The following is a 25,917-nucleotide window of genomic DNA, read 5'->3' as shown; positions in this document are numbered from 1 at the left end:
AAGAAACAGAACAACACAAACATTACAGTTTGTGTTTAGCCTATAGGTCAGATATACAGGCCTCTATTGTTAGGGCTCAACTCATTGTGAAGTAAAGGATCTTAGAATGTGGTGCAGTAGGCTGCCAGCTACATTGTTGATACACTCAGAAGAAATAGCTGAAGGAATGAAACATACTATGTTGTCAGAGTCATACTTGTATTATTATCTTGTACCACAGTGAGGTACCGATACATGTAGCTCATGGTGAGACCATGTCGGTTTGTGTCAACTGTTTATGATCAGTAATAAATAACCCAAACAAGAGGACACCTGCTCATGGAGACGACTCAGCACCATCAGAAAACATCTCTCACCTTATAAATGTATACTGGCATTTCCATGATTAAAAGTTATGCCAAATACATGTAAAAAGGATTATATGCAGGTATGTACAGACAGATGTGTATATGAATGTGTGTGTGTGTATATATATATTGTAAGTCAAAGCAGTGACAGATGTCACCAAGAGAGCTATTGTTTGATTGAAAACTTTATTAACAGATTGCAGAATGGGTACAGTACAGCTCAATACATACAATTGTTAAGGGGATGCAGACCAGAGAAAGACTTTTGTCTTGTTTACATCAGGGTCCCCCATTTTCAATTCATCATAACAATTATGACATACACGACTTACAGATAGACAGTACTGCTACATCTATACATTTATGACATACCAGATTAGCAAATACAGTACTGTTTGTGATACAAAAATAGTCTAGAACCGAGAGTATACATTTGACGTAGAAACTGTACATTGCGCTATCAAGGTGCACAAAATCATTCTCTTGGAAAAATGCAGTTTCATGTCGATTATTGCTTGGCTTAGTTAATATCAAGTGTGGCTATGGAGTTTTGCTAAGAGAATATAGTTGGGTTATTATGGCTTTGCGCGCAAATAGTTTCCTGTGCGCGGGAAATGTGCGACAAAGCCTCTCAACCAATCGTATACAAGAAGCCACACAGCTATACTTGCACAATTTGACCTATATTCTACCCATGTAACTCTTGCATGTATAGTATATATATAAATCCACTTATGTCTGAATACACCTACTGTTACAAAGGGTCAGATTAAACCGAATATATATATTTATTACTTGAGATATATTGTATAATATTTGTATATCGTCTGATATCCCTTGTATATTCTTTGTACATATACACGGAATATCCCTTTACCTAGGTACAGGCCAGACCATAATATTCGTTCTCCTATTGGACAGCGACCCCTAGGCGCCAACGGCCATACCCCCAATGGCAAGTTCAAAGCTACCGCTAAGACATGTCTCAACATGTACAGGTTTGCGCAGTAATACGAGACAGAACTGAGGTTGGCACTAGATTATTCACCTTACGTATAAATACGTCGCAGGTGGATACAGAAGCACTTAGACCAAAACGTTGAAGCCTTCACCACGATACAACGTGCCGTGAAGTGGGCCCTTTTTGCCCCTAAATAGAGCCTTGAGAACTGCGTGCGAATTGATAGCTAAAGTGTCAGAGTTTAACGCTGTATCGTCGAGTTCGACTTATTCTATTGTAAAGTAATAGTCTATTATTTATAGTGTATCGTGCGGCTACCGTTCTACAGTGACTAGCATTACCACCGGTTCGTCGTACCGAGCTAGTGCACTTATCCAGGCTGGGCGGCTTAAACTCGTGCCGCCATCCGAGGAGTCCTAGACGAGAACCGTTGGATATGTACACCGGAGAACCTACACCGACGAATGCAGAGCCTTTTCCGGCTGGATTATATTGCTTTGGTACTGTGGCTGCTGGAGCAGAGAACCGTCTACCCACTGCTGTGTGGGATCTACCCTGTGAGGAGCACCGTCGAGCCCGCCTCTAGGACCCACAGAGGCTGGCTAGCTTTCATCCATGCTGTTTTGCATACCGGAGTATAGCTGTTGCTTTGTCTACGGAACAAAGGATTATTGCACTGTCTCCTGTATCTGGAGTCTCTTTATTCCTCGTTGATCCAGACTTTGCTCCCGACCATTCCTCTCCCCTGCTGGCTTACAACCGGAGGGAACCCCCTTAGTATCTCCAGCTGACTACGAGTGTGCCTTATGTAATTCTTATGCTACAGGTGGTGTCAATTATACCCATCTTAATATGCTCATGACCTACTTAAGTGTTCTTCGCCATATAAGCGCAATTCATAATTCTCAATATTGTAACCTATTGTTGCTGCTCTGATAATAAATAATTCTAAATATAACTTTCTTTGTTAAGCCGTATTCTTGTGTGGGTGTTCACCATATATACCGTGTACTGTATGGCCAGTAATTCAAGTACATAACTAAGTAGTGGTTTACTGATACCATACTCTCAATACAGTCAGGGAATTGTACCCCTCAGTTACACCTACATATCATCTTTTTTATATAACCTACCTTATACCACTGGTCAGTATGACTTACTACCATAGTGTTTTTATACCTATAACACTGTACATACATCTGATCAGCATTATTACAATACTCGGTATAGTACTAATTTATTATACTTGAGTTTAATCCTATTGCACTTTACTGTTACATTTATACTCTAGAAAGACTCCAATTTATTTTCGTTGTACTATGTGACAATTCATTTTAATCTAATCTGATCTAAAATAGTTAAATTAAAACTAATTTGGCTGGAACGCTCTCGACTAATGTAAATATGAGGCGTCAAACAAGGCACTTATTGTAGAAGCAAACATTTTCTCCACAAATATTCTATATGGAATTCCGATTAAACTTATTCCTTAAGAGGTGATGTCATTATTAGCTACTCCCAGGTCGAAACTGTATGTGGAGAGGACAGTATACATTTAACTTATAATAGGCATAGTTATAGATGTGTAGGAGTATTGCTTTCTCTGTAATATGTGGGTGGCTCTGAAAAGAGCCTTTGTGGGGTTTGTCGAGGAGGCTAAATAATTTACTTCTTGGCAGCCTTCTCTGTCTTCTTGGGCAGAAGGACAGTTATCTGGTCGGTCTGTTTGAGGACACCAACCTGTGCGCCATCCACGCCAAGAGGGTGACCATCATGCCCAAAGACATCCAGCTGGCCCGCCGCATACGTGGAGAGCGAGCTTAAATCGACCTGTTGACTAGTTGTCCCCCTAAAGGCTCTTTTAAGAGCCACCTCAATAATCATGAATGAGCCCCGTTTCCTTATTTTAACTGTTCTGATTCCACGTGGATGAAATTGGTGATGTGTAATACGTTCGTTTGATGACCATCGTAGCTCAATACCAAGTAACCAGAATGATTCATAACTCGACTACGCAAAATGTAATATTGAAGTCATATGTTCATATTCAGTTAGTCTTTTCTCTGATCCATTAGTTCATCGAATACACTGCTGACTAGTAATAATTATGACCCATATGGTTAAAAATAAATACAATCCGGATTCTCAGTGTTTGCTCCAGAGTCTTGTCTGGAGTTCATTTTGGTTGAGCCTGCATGCTTTCCCCATTTCCAAATGGTGCTGAAATAGTGACATTTAGATTTCCAGTGACTACAAGTAGCGAATCCACACTTCCAAACAATCTCGAGATAACAAAATAAATTAATCGGTTATCACAAATAAACTATTTTATGTCGAGTAAATTATAAAATGAATAGTAAATCAAATGTATGTATGGCCTCTTTGGACTTCCGTAGAATACACCTGCATATAATCTTTTTTATATACTTGTGTGACTATATATATACTACCATAGTGTCTTTATACCTGTAACACCTGATCAGCATTATTAGTAGTAGTACTCATTTATAGATAATAGTTTAATTTAAAGGAAAACCAACATTTTGGGAAATTAGCTTATTTAACATCTTCCCTGGAGTTAGACAAGATACATACCTTTTTCGTCTCTCTGCATGCATTAGGCCTAGTTCCCTACAAGTGTGACTGGGAGACTCATGTGACTGGGAGACTTGTGTGACTTGGATACTTGTGTGACTGTGAGACTTGTGTGGCTTGTGTGACTGGGAGACTTTTGTTGCAGGAAGACTTGTGTGACTTTGTGTGACTGGGAGATGTGGTAAATACACAGGTACAACATGTTTACAGGCACGTTTTGGAGTTGTATTTTGATTGTATTTGGAGTGTGTATTTCATGACTGTAGGGAACTCGGGTAAATGTCTGACCCACTTACAGTGATGAAGCTAAGCTAGGTCCAGGCGTTCCCTAAGCCTAATGCATGCATGTCTAACTCCAGGGAAGATGTTAAATAAGCTAATTTCCCAAAATGTTGGAGTTTTCCTTTAAGAGAGTAAAGCAGAACAAACTCATGGCTGAAACTCTTCTGCCCTCTACTGGCTAAATGAGAACTTAACTTATATTAGGTTTACACACGTGCGCCACGCCCGACCAATCGTATCGTAGAAGACACGCAGCACTATTTGCATCAACCTCCTATAAATAAGGCAGGAAACCGTAAGCGGCCGTCACCATTCGATTCTGATAAGCCGTCGAATATGCCTGAACCAGCCAAGCCAGCGCCCAAGAAGGGCTCCAAGAAAGCCGTCACCAAGACCGCTGCCAAGGGAGGCAAGAAGCGCAGAAAGTCCAGGAAGGAGAGTTATGCCATCTACATTTACAAAGTCCTGAAGCAGGTTCATCCCGACACCGGCGTTTCCTCCAAGGCCATGGGGATCATGAACTCCTTCGTTAACGACATCTTCGAGCGCATCGCTGGAGAAGCCTCGCGCCTGGCTCTCTACAACAAGCGTCGCACCATCACCTCCAGGGAGATCCAGACCGCTGTGCGTCTGCTGCTGCCCGGTGAGCTGGCGAAGCACGCTGTGTCTGAGGGAACCAAGGCTGTGACCAAGTACACTAGCTCCAAGTAAACTACCCTGTTCACTGAAGATTAACCCAAAGGCTCTTTTAAGAGCCACCCACTCTGTCCTGAGAGAGTTATTCCTATTATGCTCATGATCGCGCTGTTCATCAAAGTGGTTGTTCAGTGCTAAATGAGTTCATTTCACTATAATTTAACTGACTTAGAAGTTAGCCCAATTATGAGGTACAGTATATATCATAATTAATACTATGATCATGTGTTTTACTTTCTCCATTATTATTGTCCAAACTACAGCTATGCAATTCTAACAGTATACAAGACAGCAATGGAGTTATGGACTTAATCAGTTATTCAAAATAATGCTGCCTGTTAAAAGCTGCTTTTCTAGATCAAGATTGATATTGAAACTAGCTTTAGTTTTTGTATATATTTTTTGGAATTCCATATAGAATATTTATGTGGAGAAAAGTTTTGCTTCTACCAGGTGATTTGCCAGTCATAATATTAGTTCAGTCAGTTCATCCCAGGTCGAAACTAAAACAGAATGACTGTATGTGGAGAGGACCGTGCATTTAACTCATCATAATAGACATGGTTATACATTTCCTCAATAGGTTTAAATCCATTGTCGTTATACAAAGAAAATAAGTTGACGTCTAAACAGTACAAATATAACAGTAAAGTGCAATATGAAAGGACAAAGTGATTAAACTAGAGTATATCAGATGTATGTACATCAGTGTTACAGGTATAAGTCATACTGACCAGTGGTATAACTAGAAGAGTAGGTAAGGGATTGATTGATTGAAAACTGTATTAACAGATGCAACAGAATGGGTACAATACAGTACAGCTCAATACACACAATTGTTAAGGGGATGCAGACCAGAGAAAGACTTTCGTCTTGTTTACATCAGGGTCCCCCATTTTCAATTAATCATAACATATGACATACAGATAGACAGTACTGCTACATTTATGACATACCAGATTTACATACAGTACAAAAATAGTCTAAAAAAGAGAGTATACATTTGATGAAAAGACTGTACATTGGAGGAGGTTGGCTGGTGGGGTGGGGGGGATATAGTACACATTATATATATTATTGCACATGCTATCATACAGACGTATACCGGTATGCAGAATATAGTTTGAGGTAGGTGTGTAAGGCAGTTGTAGACGGTGAAATGCAGGAGTTTGAACAGTATGGATAACCGATCCTGGAGTATAGGCAATCAGGTATAGGCACTATTAACTTTTAACTATTATTTAACTGACTAGAAGTTTTCCCAATATGAAGTATGAAGAATAACTCACTTTCTAAATTCTAACAGAACTACAAGACAGCAATGGAGTTCTGGACTAAATCACAGTAATTAAAAAAATAATGCAGTGATGCTTCCTGTTACAACCTGCTTTTCTAGATAGAATATTGATATAACCAAAATTGTATTATGTCTGATTAGCACTAGTACTAATGTATACATGTACTCCAGTTTAATCACTTATACATTGTATATTGCACTTTACTTTTGTATTTGCACTCAAGTTATTTTTGTTGTACTGTACTTGCCCTGTATGATGACAATACATTTTAACCTTAAAAAAAGACAGTCAGGGGTCTTTGAGAGGGCTCCAGGTGGTACCCCAGCTAAATGAGTGTTCATTTCACTATAATTTAACTGACTAGAAGTTAGCCCAATTATGAGGTACAGTATATATCATAATTAATACTATGATCATGTGTTTTACTTTCTCCATTATTATTGTCCAAACTACAGCTATGCAATTCTAACAGTATACAAGACAGCAATGGACTTAATCAGTTATTCAAAATAATGCAGCAATGCTTCCTGTTAAAAGCTGCTTTTCTAGATCAAGATTGATATTGAAACTAGCTTTAGTTTTTGTATATATTTTTTGGAATTCCATATAGAATATTTATGTGGAGAAAAGTTGCTTCTACCATAATTGCCTTGTTTGACTCCTTATATCCTGTTGACATGTACATTTGTCATTGAGCGCGTTCTAGCCAAATGAGTGTTTTAATTTCACTATTTTAGATGATTATATAAAAAAAATTGTCATTATACAGCACAAGTATAGTACAACAGAAATAAATTGGTGTCTAACTAGAGTACAAGTGTAACAGTAAAGTGCAATAGGATTAAACTGGAGTATATATAAATGAGTATACTGAGTAATAATGCTGATCAGATGTGTATGTACAGTGTTACAGTTATAAAGACACTGTGATAATAAGTTAAGGGATATATATATAGTCTATATGCAGATGTTTTCAGACAGAAGTGGATATATGTATATTATACATGCAGTATTATTGTACATGCTATCACAAGTTACATGGGTAGAACATAATGAGGTCGGTAGTGATTACAGTGTAAGGCAGTAGTATAGGCATCAGAGATTGAACAGTAAGGATAATATATTATTATTATTATTGACCTAGAGTATAGGATATTAACTATTAATTCAACCGACTAGAAGTCACAAAACATAAGCATTAGTAGATTTGCTTCTATCCACCATTAAACAATGGATTTATACGAGGGAATGTGCCATTTCAGGGATAGTAGTGGTTGGCTCTAAAAAGAGCCGTTTGTGTGTTTTAGACAGTAAAGCTTAAGACCTTCACTTCCTCTTGGCTGCTGTCCTCGTGGGCTTCGCGGCTTTGGGCTTGGCAGCCTTCTTCGCGGGGGCTTTCTTGGCTGCAGGCTTCTTCACGGCCTTCTTGGGGCTCTTGGCTGCCACCTTCTTGGGGCTCTTGACGGCCACCTTCTTGGGACTCACTTTCTTGGGGCTCTTGGCTGCCACCTTCTTGGGGCTCTTGGCTTTGACTGCAGGCTTCTTTGCCTTTGGAGACTTTTTAGCCACAACCTTCTTAGCCGCAGCAGGTTTCTTCACTGGCGCTTTCTTAGCTTTCGGAGCTGCTTTCTTGGCTTCAGCCTTGTTGATTTTGAAGGAGCCGGAGGCACCGGTACCCTTGAGCTGGACAAGAGTGCCCTTTAACACCAAGCTCTTCACAGCGGTCTTCACACGTGAATTATTCTTCTCCACGTCGTAGCCACCGGCAGCCAGAGGGTCCGTGTACGTTTTGATAGTTCGTTTTTCGTTTCAAAAGGAAAAACGAAAAAACGAAAAAAAAAACGGAAATACGAGGTGTTTCCTATTTCCGTTTGAAACCAAACTCGAAAAAACGGGGGAAAACTGAAATACGGACCTGTTTTTCGTATTTTGGTATCAGAATCAAATGAAAAAAACGAGTCAATAATGGGCCGTGTACGTTTTGATAGTTCGTTTTTCGTTTTTGATGTGAAGAATGGAGAACGGAACCACGTGACAAGTACATTTTTCAATGTAAAAGCCATGCACAATCTAACGTGAACGAATATGTATAACGTTATGAATAAATACAGTATAGTTGTAGTAGCAGTAGTAATAGTAGTAGTAGAAGTAATAGTAGTAGTAAAGGTAGCAGTAGTAGTAGTAGTAATATTAGTGGTAGTAGTAGTAGTAGTAGTAGTAGTAGTAGTAGTAGTAGTAGTAGTAGTAGTAGTAGTAATAATAGTAACCAACTGTTATTGATACACTGCAACGTTAGGCTATCACTATGAATTGAAAATGGGGGACCCTGATGTAAACAAGACAAACGTCTTTCTCTGGTCTGCATCCCATAACGTTTTCATTCATTCATTCATTCTATACTGTCGATAATGACGCTTACCAAGACGTCTGAGCAATCCTCCACGATGGACGTGTACAAATTGCGCATAGAAATTAGGCATATGTATTGCACTGATGAAATACCGGAGGCTACTAATGCGCCAAAATACCTAGATTATATTACGATTATTTTTCTGTTGATCAAATAAAAAGCCTGCCTACTGCAAATCAATATGATTTGTCGACCATGTCACGGCTTATTGTGGTCTGCATCCCCTGAGCTGTACTGTATTGTACCCATTCTGCAATCTGTTAATAAAGTTTTCAATCACACGGACAATAAATATAATGTCTAAATGAAATGCACAAAACAAAAAATTTATCATAACGTTACCCTGGTATAGATCTGTATGCATGTATTTATTCATAACGGTATGTATACATATTCGTTCACGTTAGATTGTGCATGGCTTTTACATTGAAAATGTACTTGTCACGTGGTTCCGTTCTCCATCCTTCACATCAAAAACGATCAAAACGTACACATCAAAACGTACACGGCCCATTATTGACTCGTTTTTTTCATTTGATTCTGATACCAAAATACGAAAAACAGGTCCGTATTTCAGTTTGCCCCCGTTTTTTCGAGTTTGGTTTCAAACGGAAATAGGAAACACCTCGTATTTCCGTTTTTTTTCGTTTTTCCTTTTGAAACGAAAAACGAACTATCAAAACGTACACGGACCGTACACGGACCGTCTATATCTGTGTCGCCGTTATCATTTCCTTTCCAACGCCTAAATCGCCGTCTATCATTGGTGGAAAGGTATATGAAAAGTCCGCCAAAATGTAAACACAACCTCCTCTCCGTCCGTCTCTGATTGGGTGATGATGATGCACAAAAGATATTTGACCAATAAGAATCAGCCTTGCACGAACGTTAGTGGGGAATAGAACCTAGATTAAACTCACAAGCAGGTTTTATCATCTGGATAATCATAATATTCAAATGATTATGTGATGAACACATATTATGCAGGTGCATTATTAGGATCTGAATAGTGACATCGACGTCATCACATATCTCTATACCTTGTTTATTAATTAAATCGTGTTAATTTCCGGGACATAATTTGAAAACAATGAAAGAGATTCAGTTAAAAACAGAAGGACATTCTAATTATATGGCTGTGAACCACTTCTCCACTAGAAGTTAGCATAATTAAATAATGTATTATGATAATATTCTGGGTTCACTCTCCCCTATGGTATCTCCACACCAGTTATGGAATTCTGGACTAAATCATATCCAATACATATTCTCAGATGTGGGTTCCTGGGACAACAAAAGGTGGTTCCTGGTCTATTTTAGTATCAATGAGGGTTTTTGACTAAAGCAATGCTGTTTTAGAGTCGATTGAAATGTATCCATTATAAATTATAATACAGCACAACTAAAATGTTTGGCATCCAACAAGAGTAGTGCAATAGCGATATTTAATGAAGTGATTACACAGGGTATAACATTATATACATGGTATTATGAATTGTATGATATATTAGATGTAGGTATAGAATTGTGCATTGTTCAAAGCGACTAACTAAGTGACTATACCAAGATTATTCAGTAAGGTGATTTGTTGCTCCCAGGTGAAAATTGTAGGTGTGAAGACAGTACATTTAAATAGTCATAATAGGCATGGTTATAGATAGAAGTATTGCTTTCTCGGTAATATGTGGGTGGCTCTGAAAAGAGCCTTTGTGGAGTTTGTCGAATAGGCTAAATAATTTACTTCTTGGCAGCCTTCTCGGTCTTCTTGGGCAGAAGGACAGCCTGGATGTTGGGCAGCACACCACCCTGGGCGAGTCACTCCTCCCAGGAGTTTGTTGAGCTCCTCGTCGTTACGCACAGCGAGTTGCAGATGACGGGGGATGATACGACTCTTCTTGTTGTCACGGGCAGCGTTTCCAGCCAACTCCAAGATCTCAGCGGTCAGATATTCCAGCACAGCGGCCAGATAAACCGGGGCACCGGCTCCAACACGATGAGCATAGTTGCCTTTACGCAGCAGTCTGTGGACACGACCCACGGGGAACTGAAGCCCGGCGCGAGAGGAGCGAGTCTTGGCCTTAGCTCTGGCCTTTCCTCCAGTCTTGCCTCTTCCAGACATGTTTATTATTCTCTTACGTTAAACGAGTTAGAAAATGAATACAGTGAGTTGGAGAGACCTCTTATAGTCAGTCAGACTTGTGTTTTCTCACCCAATCAGGGGAGATGTTTTGTTGGCGGTTATTCCAAAAGACCAGTCCTCCAATAATCGTGTGAGATGTAGGCGGAGTAACAAACTCCCAGAGCTGAGACCAATCAGCAACGACTGCGCCTCCGCGTTAGTATGGCCAGAGTTTCGTCACACCAGCGTATTATTCTTGTTGAAGTGAAGACTAAAACGTAGTTTCTCATAACGGCAAGAACTAACTAACATAACTGATATAATAGTTATCGATTACACTGCTGACAAGTAATACATATGACCCTATGATTAAAAATAAATACAATCCGAACTATCATGTTTGCTCCTTGTCTGGACAACATTTGGGTTAAGCCTGCATGCTTTCCCCATTTCCAAAATGGTTTCGTCAGTGTGGTCCGGTACTGTCCATGGTGCTGAAATAGGTTAGCGCCCTTTAGATTTCCAGTGCCTACAAGTAGCGAATCCACGCTTCCAAACATTTTTTTTTATTTACATACCTGTATACTATATCTGTACATATTCCTTTCCTACTCTTACTCGTTACCCTTACCCTGCTTGCCAGTATGTACCATAGTGTCTTTATAGCTGATCACTGTACATATTAATACTACAACTCTGTACAGTACATACATCTGCTTAGCACTATTACTCAGTTGTACTCATTTATATATTGTATAGCTAGTTTATTCACCTGTATACATAGCATATTACTATTGCATTTAACTGTTATATTTGCACTATTATAGTTTGATGCCTTCTTTACATTGTACTGTAATTGCATTGTATGATTTCAATAGATTTGAATCTAAATTATATTACTTACAAAGTGTTGTACGAATAATCTTGAGGCATATCAATTTAATTGTAATTGTTCAGGAAGCCCTGTTGTGAGATGAGACTAAGTGTACTGGTCACTGAAACGTCTTTCACGGTCGTCTTCTCACTATTAAAATCACCATCAGTTATTTAGTTTTACATTATATGTACACACTGTAGTTACATGGCCATTCCAATGCAGGAATAACCTAGCAACGTCAGGAACCGTAGGCATTGCATCAGTGACTGGATTAAATTAAATGCTAAAACAAATTCGGTGCTATGCCTGAGACAACTCAGTTTAATACTTTTCACAAATAAACGTAAGTAGAGTGTGCTCATTCAGTGATAAGGTGGGTGGCTCTGAAAAGAGCCTTTGGGTTTTGGATAGTTAGGGTTGAATACAAGCCTAGCCGCCGAAGCCGTACAGAGTGCGTCCCTGTCTCTTCAGAGCATAGACCACATCCATGGCGGTCACGGTCTTTCTCTTGGCGTGTTCGGTGTAGGTGACGGCATCACGGATCACATTCTCCAGGAAGACCTTGAGAACACCACGAGTCTCCTCGTAGATGAGACCGGAGATACGCTTCACTCCCCCACGACGAGCCAGACGGCGGATAGCGGGTTTGGTGATTCCCTGGATGTTATCACGAAGAACTTTGCGGTGACGCTTAGCGCCTCCTTTACCAAGTCCCTTACCTCCCTTTCCTCTTCCGCTCATTGTAACGTATGTAAGAAAACAAACGAATGTAGCAACAGGCCAACCGTCTGCTTATTTGAACCCTCTCTGAGGACGTGGTTGAGACCAAGAAGCGCGCAGGGATAAATGTGGAGGGAGGGTTTGAGGTTTACGTCTGAACATGTTTTGAGGAAGTGTTGTTTTCCCAATACAATACATCATCCTGAGAACCAGGGGAAAAAGTGTTGTCACTTGTATTATTTTTTTTAAACATTTAACATATATATATATTTTTTTTTTTACTTAACTCTTTACAAGATGTGCACTGTAGTGCACAACCGGACTTCATTGATCGTAAAACAATAAGTATCATAAGAATATTTTGGAATTATGAAAATTGCATCCACATTGTCTTTTAACTGGCCAAAAGTGTGTGTGTGACAACGAAGAAAAGAAAACTTCTAATTTGATTCTTCTGAATTGTTCCTGTAGCAGGCAGGCCCCTTTTCTGAAGTAGACCAGTGTTCCTCTGGGAACCGTGTCAGTCAAGTACATGACTGAATTACCACATATTCCCATCTGTTCATCTGTGTCATTCTTCCATGTTTGCTCCGATTAAAAACCTCAGATCCCTACATTTGGTTTTGGCCCATGAAGCTGTCTTTATCAACTTCATGTGGCTCAGTGCATTGCTATACTGAGATATATTGTTTGTATATGTGATATAAATGGATGCTTGTGCCTTGCTAGTGAAATATATTGTTTGTATGTGATATAAATGCATACTTGTGCGTTGCTACACTGAGATAGTCTCATGTATCTGCCATGACCGACTACCTTGTTGTTGTTGTCCTTACAGTATGCTATGCTGTAATTTGACCAGAACAAAGCTTCTTTGTGGGTAGTGTACTAATATTTCTTTAAATAACTGTCCTTTCAGAAAGCACTGAGCACACTACAGGTATAGTTCAGACCTCCTTCTTGAGTGTTATACAGAGACAAATATATAAATAAGATGAAGAGGGTGTGGTATGCTATTGACCTAAATAATATACATCTGTATTTTAGATTAGTTCACTGGAAGAAGACGTATCATCCCCGGTCATCTGCAGCTGGCTGTGCGTAATGAAGAGGAACTAAACTAACTCTGGCGTGTTGACCAAGAAGACTAATGACTAATTACATGCGCAACATTGACAAGACAAATTAACCAAACCGGTCTGAATGCATGCAATTGTGCTTATGTACTGTTTCCATAAATGGGAAGAATGAATACTTAAAAGTCTTTATGTTGACGAGGAAATGTGTTGTTTTGTAATCCATTGTAACTAATGCATCGTTCTGCCGTGGTTTGATTTGATCAGTCGGCTAGACTGAAAGTTTAGCAATATATTGTAACTATATATAACTTTATATATAACTATATATATATAATTTGACAATAATTGTGATTCATATCATCCAGCCCTGCAGTCATTATGAGGTAACAAATGCACCATGATGGCAGCAATTTATGAATTTCCACATGTATGGATGTGATATGCAGTCAGATCTATATTTTAATTAATCATTAATTAGCTTATGATTATATACAAATTGGCTTGGAAGGAGTGAGACTCAATGTTCCCCGTCTGGTTCAAATAACTACAGATTGAAAAATGAAATACATGTTTTGTATAATTAGAAGACCTTCCGAAAAATGAAATACATGTTTTGTATAATTAGAAGACCCCTTCCCCTCAATACTATTACATTAGAATGCATTGTTCCTTCATGGGAAATGGTGGTTGGCTCTTAAAAGAGCCTTTTGATGTGTTCTGCTTGGTCGCTTACTTCTTCTTGGGAGCTGCTTTGGGCTTGGCAGCCTTCTTCGCTGGAGCCTTTTTGGGAGCAACAGGCTTTTTCGCCTTCTTTGGGCTCTTGGCCACTACCTTCTTGGGACTCTTAGCTACTACCTTCTTGGGACTCTTGGCTATTACCTTCTTTGGACTCTTGGCTACTACCTTCTTGGGACTCTTGGCTACTACCTTCTTGGGACTCTTGGCTGCTACCTTCTTGGGAGACTTCTTGGCTGCAACAGCCTTCTTAGCTGCAACAGGCTTCTTAAGCTTTTTAGCGGCGACTGGTTTCTTGGCCGCTGGCTTCTTGGCTTTAACCTCAGCCTTCTTGTTGATCTTGAAAGAGCCGGAGGCGCCGGTACCTTTGACCTGGACCAGGGTCCCCTTCGTCACCAGACTCTTGATGGCAGTCTTCACACGAGCCTTGTTCTTATCCACGTCGTAGCCACCGGCAGCCAGAGCCTTCTTTACGGCAGCAAGAGACACGCCGCTCCTCTCTTTGGAAGCAGACACTGCATCGACGACCAAGTCACTGACGCTGGGACCTGCTTTCGTGGGTCTGGGAGCTGCCTTCTTCTTGGCAGCCTTAACCGGAGCGGCGGGAGCTGGAGCTGGTGCGACTTCTGCCATCTTCTCTCGTTCTCTGCTGCGAAACAAAAGCTGAAGTAACTAGGAGGAGTAGGAGCGTCAACAGACTGATAGTGTAGCCGAGGCGGGGGGCTGGTCTTAAACACTGCATGAGAACCATGTAGACTCAACCAGCCCGGTCCTCCTCTGTACTATCAAAATGTTCTGTCGCTTGTGTTTTCTCTTCGCATAAAATAGTTAAAATACACAACTATGAATATTGCAGAAATCTAACGCCAAATGTCCCAGCTAGTAGACACATGTCCCGTCAGACTCACACTATTTGGAGAAGCGTGGTTAATTTGTGGACGCTCCAAAACAATAATGTGTGCCGTCACCACTGTTGTGCAGCTACTTTTTTCTTGTATTTATCTCTTACAATTCTTTAGAGTAAATTAGAATCCGACAAAATCTCGTTTTCCAGCGATCCGAGCTACCTGACAAGGGACTGAAAGAAAGATGAGTCATCTGGGGTGACGCGTTTTGTTTTAAATGGGTGACTTTTCGGTGTTGGTAAACACAGTCTTTTGTTGGTGGTGGCCTGTAGTGTGGGTGACCTCGACTTCGTTTGAGTAAGTGGAAGGTTTAATGTGGCCTATATATGGATAAAAAAAACTGAAATTAGTCCTACCTTTATGAGTATGTACCGTATACAAGAAACATAGCTACATTTAGCTTTTCGTTTACAATACAGGCTTTAAGACACAACTGAAACAACACCTAACAGCCCTACGCCTGCACATTATGTACATGTAGACACACACATACCCATAGTTACCTTTATTTTTACTTTATTGTATTTTTAGTGACAGGAATATTAGTAGCCTATCAAATAGGTGGTAAGAGTATATGGTTTCTCACTGCTTGTGAATTGAGTGCATATTTAAGTTATGTAATGTATATTGTACTATGTATGATTCCATTATGATTAGGAATGCGGTATCATTTAATATGTTTGATAGAAAGCATATTGTCGCTTTCTGATTTTTAATTCCACTTGGTTGCTTGTCTGAACATGTCTTATCTGTAACATGTGTTATGTGTGGATCTCCTCTCTGGGCCTAACAAAAATAATGGTTGGTTTCAGGTTGCCGACCGACCCTGCCGATTTAGGTGCGACCCAATATATTTTATGAGTTTAAAAAAATATATATATATTAAAAAAAAAAAGAAGAATAGCTTAATTCCTTTGTGATAATTACAGCTGTTTTGATAGTTGAATTATTTTTTTAGTGTTTGTTAGTTGAGGAGAAGACCCGGGAACAGAGAAAGTCGAGGATGTGGTTTGATCAGAGAGCAGGAAGAGTTACTGCATCGTCGTTCCATGAGGCAGCCAGGACAAAGAAATCCCTATCTTTGATTAAGAGAGTTTGTTATCCTCGCTCCTCTCAGTTTTCGACTGAAGCGACCAGGTATATATATTAAGGCTGTCAAAGTTAACGCGATATTAACGCGTTAACTCCCGATTCTATTAATGCCACTAATTTGTTTAACTCAAGATTAACTAAAAAAAAAAAAAAAAAAAAAAAATGTTTTTTACTAGACTTCACTCAGGTGTATTACTGATGCTCTCATTGATACTATGTTTGTTTCTGAAGTGTGTGTGTGTGTGTGTGTGTGTGTGTGTGTGTGTGTGTGTGTGTGTGTGTGTGTGTGTGTGTGTGTGTGAGATATAGAGAGAGAGGGGGTGAGAGAGATGAGGAAGGGGCAAGAGAGCTGGGAGAGAGAGAGAGTGATGATGAGAGTGTGTGATTAATCAGCCCTTGTGTGGGTGAATGTAACAAGTTCCTAACGTTTTCTTTCCCCTATTATTTCATGCACACTTTATTCATTGTTTTAAATTATTATTTTCTTTTAAGTTATTTTGTGCATCACTCTGTTTTGAATTTGATGCAAATTTGCAATGCATGAGGGTCATCCTTTTGTGTTAAATGGCTGCATAAAGCAAGCATTTGTTGACTCGCATGTTGATAAGAGTATTACAACTTGGAACTTGAAAAAGATCCGTTTAAGGTAAAAAAAAAATGTGATTAATTTGCGATTAATCGCGAGTTAACTATGGACAATCATGCGATTAATCGAGTTAAATATTTTAATCGTTTGACAGCACTAATATATATATATATATATATATATATATATATATATATATATATATATATATATACATATATAAGTTTAAGCAATACGAAATCATGCCTTTTTTTCACTACTTTATCATGAATAAATAAAATTGAGAACTGGATTGAGAAACTATATATTAGGTGGGGAAAACAAAATGTTAACATTCTAATTACAGTATGTTTGGGATAATGTAAAGAGAGCCATCAGATGCACAAACACACCATTGCTTAATTGTAGATACACCCAGGGCCGCCTGGGAGAAATGCGAGGCCCTGTGCGAGATTTAACGCGAGCCCCCCCCCCCCCCCCCCCCCCAAAAGGTTGAAAAAAAAAATATATATATATATATATATATATATATATATATTTTTTTTTTTTTATACAGTCAACATATTCTTAAATAATAGCGCTGCCCGAGGCGGGGCATGATACAGTCAACATATAGCAAAAGAGAGAGCGAGAGAGAGCTCCCGTTCTACAGTCAATATACAGTGTACAGAGAGAGAGAGAGAGACACATTGGAAAGAAATTGAAATGCTATTTGGCCCTAAACAGAGAGTACACAGTGGCAGAATACCTGAGCACTGTGACTGAAGATCCTTGAGCACAGCCTAGCCATCGAGAAAGGCCGCCATAGGCAGACTGTGTGTGTTAGAAAGAGAGAGAGAGAGAGAGAGAGAGAACATGTGTGTTTGTCATGTGTGTGTGTGTTAGAGAGAGACTAGAGCATGTATGAGAGATTCAAAAGGACAAAGATCAACACTTAAATCCAAGAGAGAGAGAGAGAGAGAGAGAGAGAGAGAGAGAGAGAGAGACACACACATTGGAAATAAATTGAAATGCTATTTGGCCCTAAACAGAGAGTACACAGTGGCAGAATACCTGAGCACTGTGACTGAAGATCCTTGAGCACAGCCTAGCCATCGAGAAAGGCCGCCATAGGCAGACTGTGTGTGTTAGAAAGAGAGAGAGAGAGAGAGAGAACATGTGTGTTTGTCATGTGTGTGTGTGTTAGAGAGAGACTAGAGCATGTATGAGAGATCCAAAAGGACAAAGATCAACACTTAAATCCAACAAGAAGAGGGTCTATACCAGAGAAACCAAAGCAGCAAGGAGCCAATGGCCGACATCAGCTAAATAGGCTAACCAGGTACTGTGACACCAGGCCACACACAGCTTTGGCCAACGGCCCAACGCTACCCAAGCTACACAAACGACCATTCACACACAGCACATGTCGTATCTCCAAATGTTGTGAAGTAGCATATGTTTTGCCTGGAAAAAAACATCGTTATTAACAAAACATTCGGGAGGGGAAGGAAGGAAGAGTGGGGTAATGTCATGACATTTTCATTAATCTTACCTGCACAAAAGGAACGCAGGGCGAAAGGCCGCAACACAGGTCTCCACGTTGACGAAAGGCCTCTCGCTGTCGGGACAAATAAGCTATGGCCAGAGCCTTGTCATGGTGCAGGCCCGACTACATCTTCTGTCAAAGATGATGTCGTAGTCAGAGTGCCAGGGCCTGCTATTCTCAAGGCTAACTGATAGCATCAAACGAACGTTCCCAGCTGACGCTAAACAGCTAACTGGCTAACAGTTAGCTCAATCAGGCACCTGGCTGTATGTAGCCGCATAGCTTGCTTCTGCGTTCTGCAAGCTATGTGGCTACATACAGCCAGGTGCTCTCACCAGGCACACACCGTTAGCTACTAGTAGTACTATATTAGCTAGTCGACCAGTTTGGCTCCAGAGAGAGAGAAAGAGAGATAGGTCAGGTCCACGGCGGGAATATAATCATAGGTTGACTCACCATAACGCAGTATCAACGCGGCGCCAATGGTAAAGTTGGAAGGAGACTTTCTTGGCCCATGGTGTAATTTCTTCTTCTTCTTCTTCGAGTACTTTCCGGCAGACTGGACACCTTTCGGCGTATTGCTGCCTAACAGATTTATCTGCTCACAAGTTCTCTTCTCCTTCTTTTGAAAAGACATCCACTCGCCTCGCTCCTCTGAATAGCGCTGAATTAGATCATCCCTGTACCTTGTGTGTTCGAGAAGAGCCCGGAAACACTATCCTAAAATCTGTAGAGCAGCAAAGCCGCAGAAACCGGAACACTGCAGTCTGCAGAGCAGGCAGGAACAAGTCAGACACATTCTACAAACGTGTCTAATGTGAAATATATAAGCATATAAGCAAAACTAGATTTTAGGTCTGTGATGAAAAAGGGCCTCGCGGGAAGGGGGGCCTCGCAAAAAAAAAAAAAAAAAAAAAAAAAAAAAAAAATGTATTTATTTTTTATTATTCTTTTTGCGAGGCCCCCCTTCCCGCGAGGCCCTGTGCGACCGCACTGCTCGCACACCCCCTGAGGCGGCCCTGGATACACCAATCAGGTTTAAGCACTATAAAAATGCAGCAGGTGAGTTCACCTGTCTTCAACCAAAATGGAAGGAGAGTGAAGTACTGTGTACACAGAGAACGTGAAAATATACAATACATCCACCAAACACTACACAAGACAACCAATGATGCAGACTGATGAAAATATACATTTTCTCCCATTTTCCCAAATCAGTCAACATGGAGAATCACAACAAAAAATTATCTTGCCAGATCCAGCTAGGCAAAGAGATAATGTCTAGTATTTTCTGTTTACATTTTTTTTTTTTTTTTTTTTTACTGTAATTGTAACCTGTACTGGATACAGTATTTTATGTTTGTCTGATATTTGCTGAGCTTGCAGTGTTATGCACATAGTAGCATGACAACTGGGACATGTATTGTTGTGATTCTCCATGTTGAAATGTTGACTGATTTGGTTATATGGAGAGAACATTTATATTTTCATCAGTCTGCATCATTGATTTGGGTATATGGAGAGAAAATGTAATTTTGTTCATCAATCTGCATCATTGATTTGGGTATATGTAGATAAATAAATTATATTTTCATCACAGCATTGGTCTTGTGTAGTGTTTGGTGAATTTATTGTATATTTGCACATTCTCTGCGTACTTCACTTACAGTACTCTAATCACTGAGAAGTAGAATTGCTAAATGTGTTTTAGGTTAAGCACAGCAGTGTGTGTAACTGGTTCAAACAGAATTAAGTCATATGAAACGTCATAGGAATGCCAGGATACATTTTTGTAAGCGATGTTTTCTGATGATGCTGAGTTGAGCCGATGGTTTCCTCTTGTTTGGGTTACTAAACAGATGACACCAACATTTACACAGGACTGGGTCTCACCATGGGCCATGTGTATATTGATGAAATATGACACGTATCATGTAATTTTATAAGCGGAGACATTCTCCCATCACTACACTATATAAAGCTGGTTTTACGTCTCTCTCTCAGACAAGAGGGCCACTCATTGATCAGTGACCTGCAGGCTGACCCCTGGTACATGGTACCGTTCCTCTCACACAAGCACACACACACACGAACCCACACACACACACACACACAAACCTACACACACACACACACACCCTTGCTCTCAACACACACACACATCCACACCCTCAAAGCACATACACACACCTACACACACACACACACCCTGGTACTGACCGGCATTAGATAAGGCCGGATCACATAAATTACCGGGATGTCACAAGCCGGGTGAAATACGACTGGGTCATTCAGTGGTCACGAAGACCAGTCTCCATTAAATCACAGATCGTTATCTTAGACCCACACACGCACCTACTTACACGTTAACGTGCGATACATGCACTCATGCACGCCGGACATACAGGCTGCCCAATACACAAGACACACAACGTGCACTGAGGAGAGACACCACATACACACTGAACTATGGGATCGCTAATAAAGATCACCCCCAGAGCCAAGGGGGGACTTCACTTCACTTCACTTCACTTCACTTCACTTGACTTCACTTCGACTTCTCTGCTTTGACTGGACTGAACAGACGGACTGGACTCCACGGACGAGACATGCTGGACTGAGACAATGACTTGACTTTTATAATTTCCTTTAATATACTCAACCGGCCGGTTGTAACAATCTAGATTTCAAATTGTACCTTGCTATATTCACCTTGTATAAATACTTTGCTTATTCACTTTTATATTACATTGCTTGTTAAACTTTTTATAATAAATACCTTCAAAAGTGTTTCATCTCTTATATCTTTAAGTATCTTTTACAACTTTCATGTTTGAGTCTAAAACGTGACAATATAAACCAATGCCCCACTATGGTACACATTGGTACAGGTAGTAGAAACATGGTATGTTTCATTCCTTGAACCATTTATTCAGAATGTATACCAACATGTACTACACCAATAGACACTAACAATAGAGGCCTTGCATGGACTGTTTGTGTACTTCTTTCTTATTGATTGATTGATTGAAAACGTTATTAACAGATTGCAGAATGGGTACAGTACAGTACAGCTCAATACATACAATTGTTAAGGGGATGCAGACCAGAGAAAGACTTTCGTCTTGTTTACATCAGGGTCCCCCATTTTCAATTCATCGTAACATATATGACATACAGATAGACAGTACTGCTACATCTATACATTTATGACATACCAGATTTGCAAATACAGTACTGTTTGTGATACGAAAAGAGTCCAGAAAAGAAGTATATACATTTGACGTAGAAACTGTACATTGGAGGAGGTTGGGTAGGTGGGGGGGGTACTTACAGTATGATTTTATTATGATCCCCATTAGCTGATGCAAAACATCAGCTACTCTTCCTGGGGTCCACACATAACACAGATAAGACATTTTCAGACAAGCAACCAAGTGGAATTAAAAATCAGAAAGTGACAATATACTTTATATCAAACATATTACTTGATACCGCATTCCTAAACATAATGGAATCATACATAGTACAATATACATTACATAACACTATATATTAATATGCACTCAATTCACAAGCAGTGAGAAACCATATACTATTTGTATAGGCTACTAATATTCCTGTCACTAAAAATACAATAAAATAAAAGTAACTATGGGTATGTGTCTTCATTTACATAATGTGCAGGCGTAGGGCTGTTAGATGTTGTTTCAGTTGTCTTTTAAAGCCTGTATTGTAAACAAAAAGCTATGTTTCCTTTATACGGTATGACACGTTTTTTACATACTCATAAAATATATATATATATATAATGTTAAATGTTTTAAAAAAATAATACAAGTGACAACACTTTTTCCCCTGGGTCTCAGGATGATGTATTGTATTGGGGAAACAACACTTCAGATGTAAACCTCAAACCCTCCCTCCACATTTGTCCCTGCGCGCCTCCTGGTCTCAACCACGTCCTCAGGGAGGGTTCAAAGAAGCAGGCGGTTGGCCAGTTGCTACATTCGTTTATTTTCTTACAGATGTTATAATGAGTGGAAGAGGAAAGGGAGGTAAGGGACTTGGTAAAGGAGGCGCTAAGCGTCACCGCAAAGTGCTTCGTGACAACATCCAGGGAATCACCAAACCCGCTATCCGTCGTCTGGCTCGTCGTGGCGGAGTGAAGCGTATCTCCGGTCTCATCTACGAGGAGACTCGTGGTGTTCTCAAGGTCTTCCTGGAGAATGTGATCCGTGATGCCGTCACCTACACCGAACACGCCAAGAGAAAGACCGTGACCGCCATGGATGTGGTCTATGCTCTGAAGAGACAGGGACGCACTCTGTACGGCTTCGGCGGCTAGACTTCTATTCAACTCTTAACTATCAAACCCAAAGGCTCTTTTCAGAGCCACCCACCTTATCACTGAATGAGCACACTTCATATGTTTATTAGTGAAAAGTATTAAACTGAGTTGTCTGAAACTTATCACAATTAGTTGATGATCATGTTCTGAGCTGTTTTCTAAGCTGTGTTGTGTTCTGAGCTGTGTTCTGAGCTTATATAGTGCTTTTACTAACTATTATATTTCTCTCTCCTCTGGTCAGGGGCATTGCCGGGTCTGTGCAGCGATAACACTGTATATTGACTGTAGAACGGGAGCTCTCTCTCTCTCTCTTGCTATATGTTGACTGTATCATGCCCAGCCTCGGGCAGCGCTATTATTTAAGAATATGTTGAATGTAAGTATATAAAAAAATATATATATATATACTTTTTTTTTTTTTTTTTTTTACCTTTAGGGGGGCTCACGTTTAAATCTCGCACAGGGCCTCGCATTTCTCCCAGGCGGCCCTGCCTGCAGGTCCTATACAACAAGAGGTACAAATCCAGAGCCTGCAGAATAATGAAAGACCCTCACCACCCCAACAACAGCCTGTTCAACTATGACAGAGAGACTTCAGCTCAGCTTCTTCCCCCAGGCCATCAGAGCCTTGAACACTGAACTCTACACACGAGCACACACACAACACACACACACACACACTGTACACGCTCACACACTAGCAGCCACTTTAACATGAGCACACACACACTCATGCTGCACACGCTCACACTTATGGTCACTTTACAAAAGGAAAGGTCACTTTAAGAATAGTATAGTATAACTTGAGATTGTATAATATAGCATTGTATAGCAGTGTACATAAAGACCCTGTGCCTCATCCGTAGCTAACAGTGTATTGCACTACCACAGGACCTAGCATGTCCTACCATGCTCTGTAAATAACTCATGTACATATACCGATATGCCCTACTTTGATTACTTGTATTATTGCACAATGTCGTTCTATTGGATTCTTATTATATTATTATTGTATTATGCACAATCGTTGCGGGCAAGACCCCCACATTTCATTGTATACTTGTATGCCGTGACAAATAAAACTCTTGACTTGACTTGACTTTCCCGGTTTCCAAAATGATTTTGTCAGTGTGGTCCGGTATTGTCTATGGTGCTGAGCGGTGCCTACAAGTAGTTCAAGTTTGCTTTTATTTGTCTTGTATAAAGTACATGTACATTACAGTAAAATGCTTGGTTCTGTATGAGCCCATGGGAATGTGCTCCATACAGTAAAATAAAAAATCTACTATATTATCTATGATCTACCATCAACAAGTGCCAGTCTGACTGACATCATATATCAGGTTTGACATAATTATGTATTTATTGTGTACGATGGTCACTTTTTGATTGATTGTATGGTTGTTACTGTTAACTCTCAGAGTGTGTGTAGCCAGAAGTTATAGATGCTATTAAATAGTGCAGTTAAAGGCCCATAGCAAACAGCTGCTGGAGCCAACTAGAGGCTCTCAACCCTGCTCTTACACACTGCTTTAACCCCTAAACCCTATAACCATGTTCCGTTTCCTGTGTCTGTGCACCAGGATCTAACCCTAACACTCAACCCTTGACCTTTAACCTAACCAAAAACCTCAATTTCACTTCCAAAATCAGTTAAGCCTAACTTCAAACTTCTCCAATTTGAAAATATATTGGAGGCTCTTGTTCCACCTACTAGAGCACTTACTCCATCTGGTGTCGAAACCCAATATGCAGCATGCTAGAAATGGTCCAGGAAAAACAGAATACATAAGGAATGTGCTTATTTATGTCACCTGAACTTGGTTGATCATTGGGATAACTCTCAAAACAAAGTGGGTATGCCGATTGCTGACACTTTGTATGTATTTCTCATATATTTAGTTTTATAGAATTTAGAATTACACCCCACCCCCTTCGTGAATACGACAGGAACCAGGAAAAACTAATGCATAAAGGGATATGCGTTTAGTCATTAGTGACCCGAGCATGGTTGATCATTGGGATAACTCTCTCAAAACAAAGTGGGTGGCTCTGAAAAGAGCCTTTGGGTGAATACGGGTTAGATGGACAGGGAAGTTTACTTGGAGCTGGTGTACTTGGTCACAGCCTTGGTTCCCTCGGACACTGCGTGCTTGGCCAGTTCACCGGGGAGCAGCAGGCGGACGGCGGTCTGGATCTCCCTGGAAGTGATGGTCCTACGCTTGTTGTAGAGAGCCAGTTTAGAGGCTTCACCGGCGATGCGCTCAAAGATGTCGTTAACGAAGGAGTTCATGATCCCCATGGCCTTGGAAGAAACGCCGGTGTCAGGATGGACCTGCTTCAGGACCTTGTAAATATAAATGGCATAACTCTCCTTCCTGGACTTTCTGCGCTTCTTGCCCCCCTTGGCGGTTGTCTTGGTGACGGCTTTCTTGGAGCCCTTCTTGGGCGCTGGCTTGGCTGGCTCAGGCATGATGATCAGTCGGGACTAAACAGCAACGAATGTGAAAACAGAAGCGCACTGCTGCCTCTTTATAGGTCAAATTGTGCAAATACAGCTGCGTGGCTTCTTGTATACGATTGGTTGAGAGGCTTTGTCGCACATTTCCCGCGCACAGGAAACTATTTGCGCGCAAAACCATAATAACCCAACTATATATTCTCTTAGCAAAACTCCATAGCCACACTTGATATTAAGCCAAGCAATAATCGACATGAAACTGCATTTTTCCAAGACAATGATTTTGTGCACCTTGATAGCTCTCTTGGTGACATCTGTCACTGCTTTGACTTACAATATATATACACACACACACACCTTCATACACATCTGTCTGTACATACAGTTGCATAATCCTTTTTACATGTATTTGGCAAAACTTTTAATCATGGAAATGCCAGTATACATTTATAAGGTGAGAGATGTTTTCTGATGGTGCTGAGTCGTCTCCATGAGCAGGTTTCCTCTTGTTTGGGTTATTACTGATCATAAACAGATGACACAGACCGGCATGGTCTCACCATGAGCTACATGTATCGGTACCTCACTGTGGTACAAGATAATAATACAAGTATGACTCTGACAACATAGTATGTTTCATTCCTTCAGCTATTTCTTCTGAGTGTATCAACAATGTAGCTGGCAGCCTACTGTACCACATTCTAATATCCTTTACTTCACAATGAGTTGAGCCCTAACAATAGAGGCCTGTATATCTGACCTATAGGCTAAACACAAACTGTAATGTTTGTGTTGTTCTGTTTCTTCCAGCATGGCTGCCTGTAACCGTTGGTAACCACTTTCAAAAGATCAGTCGGGACTAAACAGCAATGAAT

The 25,917-nt window shown here is 40.3% G+C and overlaps 5 protein-coding genes across 5 annotated transcripts; 2 read left to right on the top strand and 3 right to left on the bottom strand.

Moving 5' to 3' along the window:
• Positions 1–4,521: 4,521 nt before the first annotated feature.
• LOC311247004 (histone H2B-like) lies at positions 4,522–4,896 on the top strand (the record flags this gene model as incomplete). The annotated part of the gene is made up of 1 exon (XM_084337282.1): positions 4,522–4,896. One exon carries the CDS (start codon positions 4,522–4,524, stop codon positions 4,894–4,896), a length of 375 nt encoding a protein of 124 aa, XP_084193408.1.
• Positions 4,897–7,505: 2,609 nt separating this feature from the next.
• LOC311246802 (histone H1-like) lies at positions 7,506–14,752 on the bottom strand (the record flags this gene model as incomplete). The annotated part of the gene is made up of 2 exons (XM_084337054.1): positions 7,506–7,727; positions 14,336–14,752. 2 exons carry the CDS (start codon positions 14,750–14,752, stop codon positions 7,506–7,508), a joined length of 639 nt encoding a protein of 212 aa, XP_084193180.1.
• On the bottom strand, positions 12,015–12,326 carry LOC311247184 (histone H4; the record flags this gene model as incomplete). The annotated part of the gene is made up of 1 exon (XM_084337520.1): positions 12,015–12,326. The coding sequence occupies one exon, from the start codon at positions 12,324–12,326 to the stop codon at positions 12,015–12,017; it is 312 nt and encodes a 103-aa protein (XP_084193646.1).
• Positions 14,753–22,266: 7,514 nt separating the features above from the next.
• Positions 22,267–22,578, top strand: LOC311247113 (histone H4; the record flags this gene model as incomplete). Its single annotated transcript, XM_084337427.1, has 1 exon — positions 22,267–22,578. One exon carries the CDS (start codon positions 22,267–22,269, stop codon positions 22,576–22,578), a length of 312 nt encoding a protein of 103 aa, XP_084193553.1.
• Positions 22,579–24,679: 2,101 nt separating this feature from the next.
• Positions 24,680–25,054, bottom strand: LOC311247025 (histone H2B-like; the record flags this gene model as incomplete). The annotated part of the gene is made up of 1 exon (XM_084337307.1): positions 24,680–25,054. The coding sequence occupies one exon, from the start codon at positions 25,052–25,054 to the stop codon at positions 24,680–24,682; it is 375 nt and encodes a 124-aa protein (XP_084193433.1).
• Between the last annotated feature and the right edge of the window lie 863 nt (positions 25,055–25,917).

This window comes from Notolepis coatsorum (assembly GCF_963971535.1).
Source record: "Notolepis coatsorum genome assembly, chromosome: 2".
NCBI lineage: Eukaryota > Metazoa > Chordata > Actinopteri > Aulopiformes > Paralepididae > Notolepis > Notolepis coatsorum.
The sequence above is the reverse complement of the archived record's forward strand: the minus strand, read 5'-3'. Positions and strand labels throughout refer to the sequence as shown.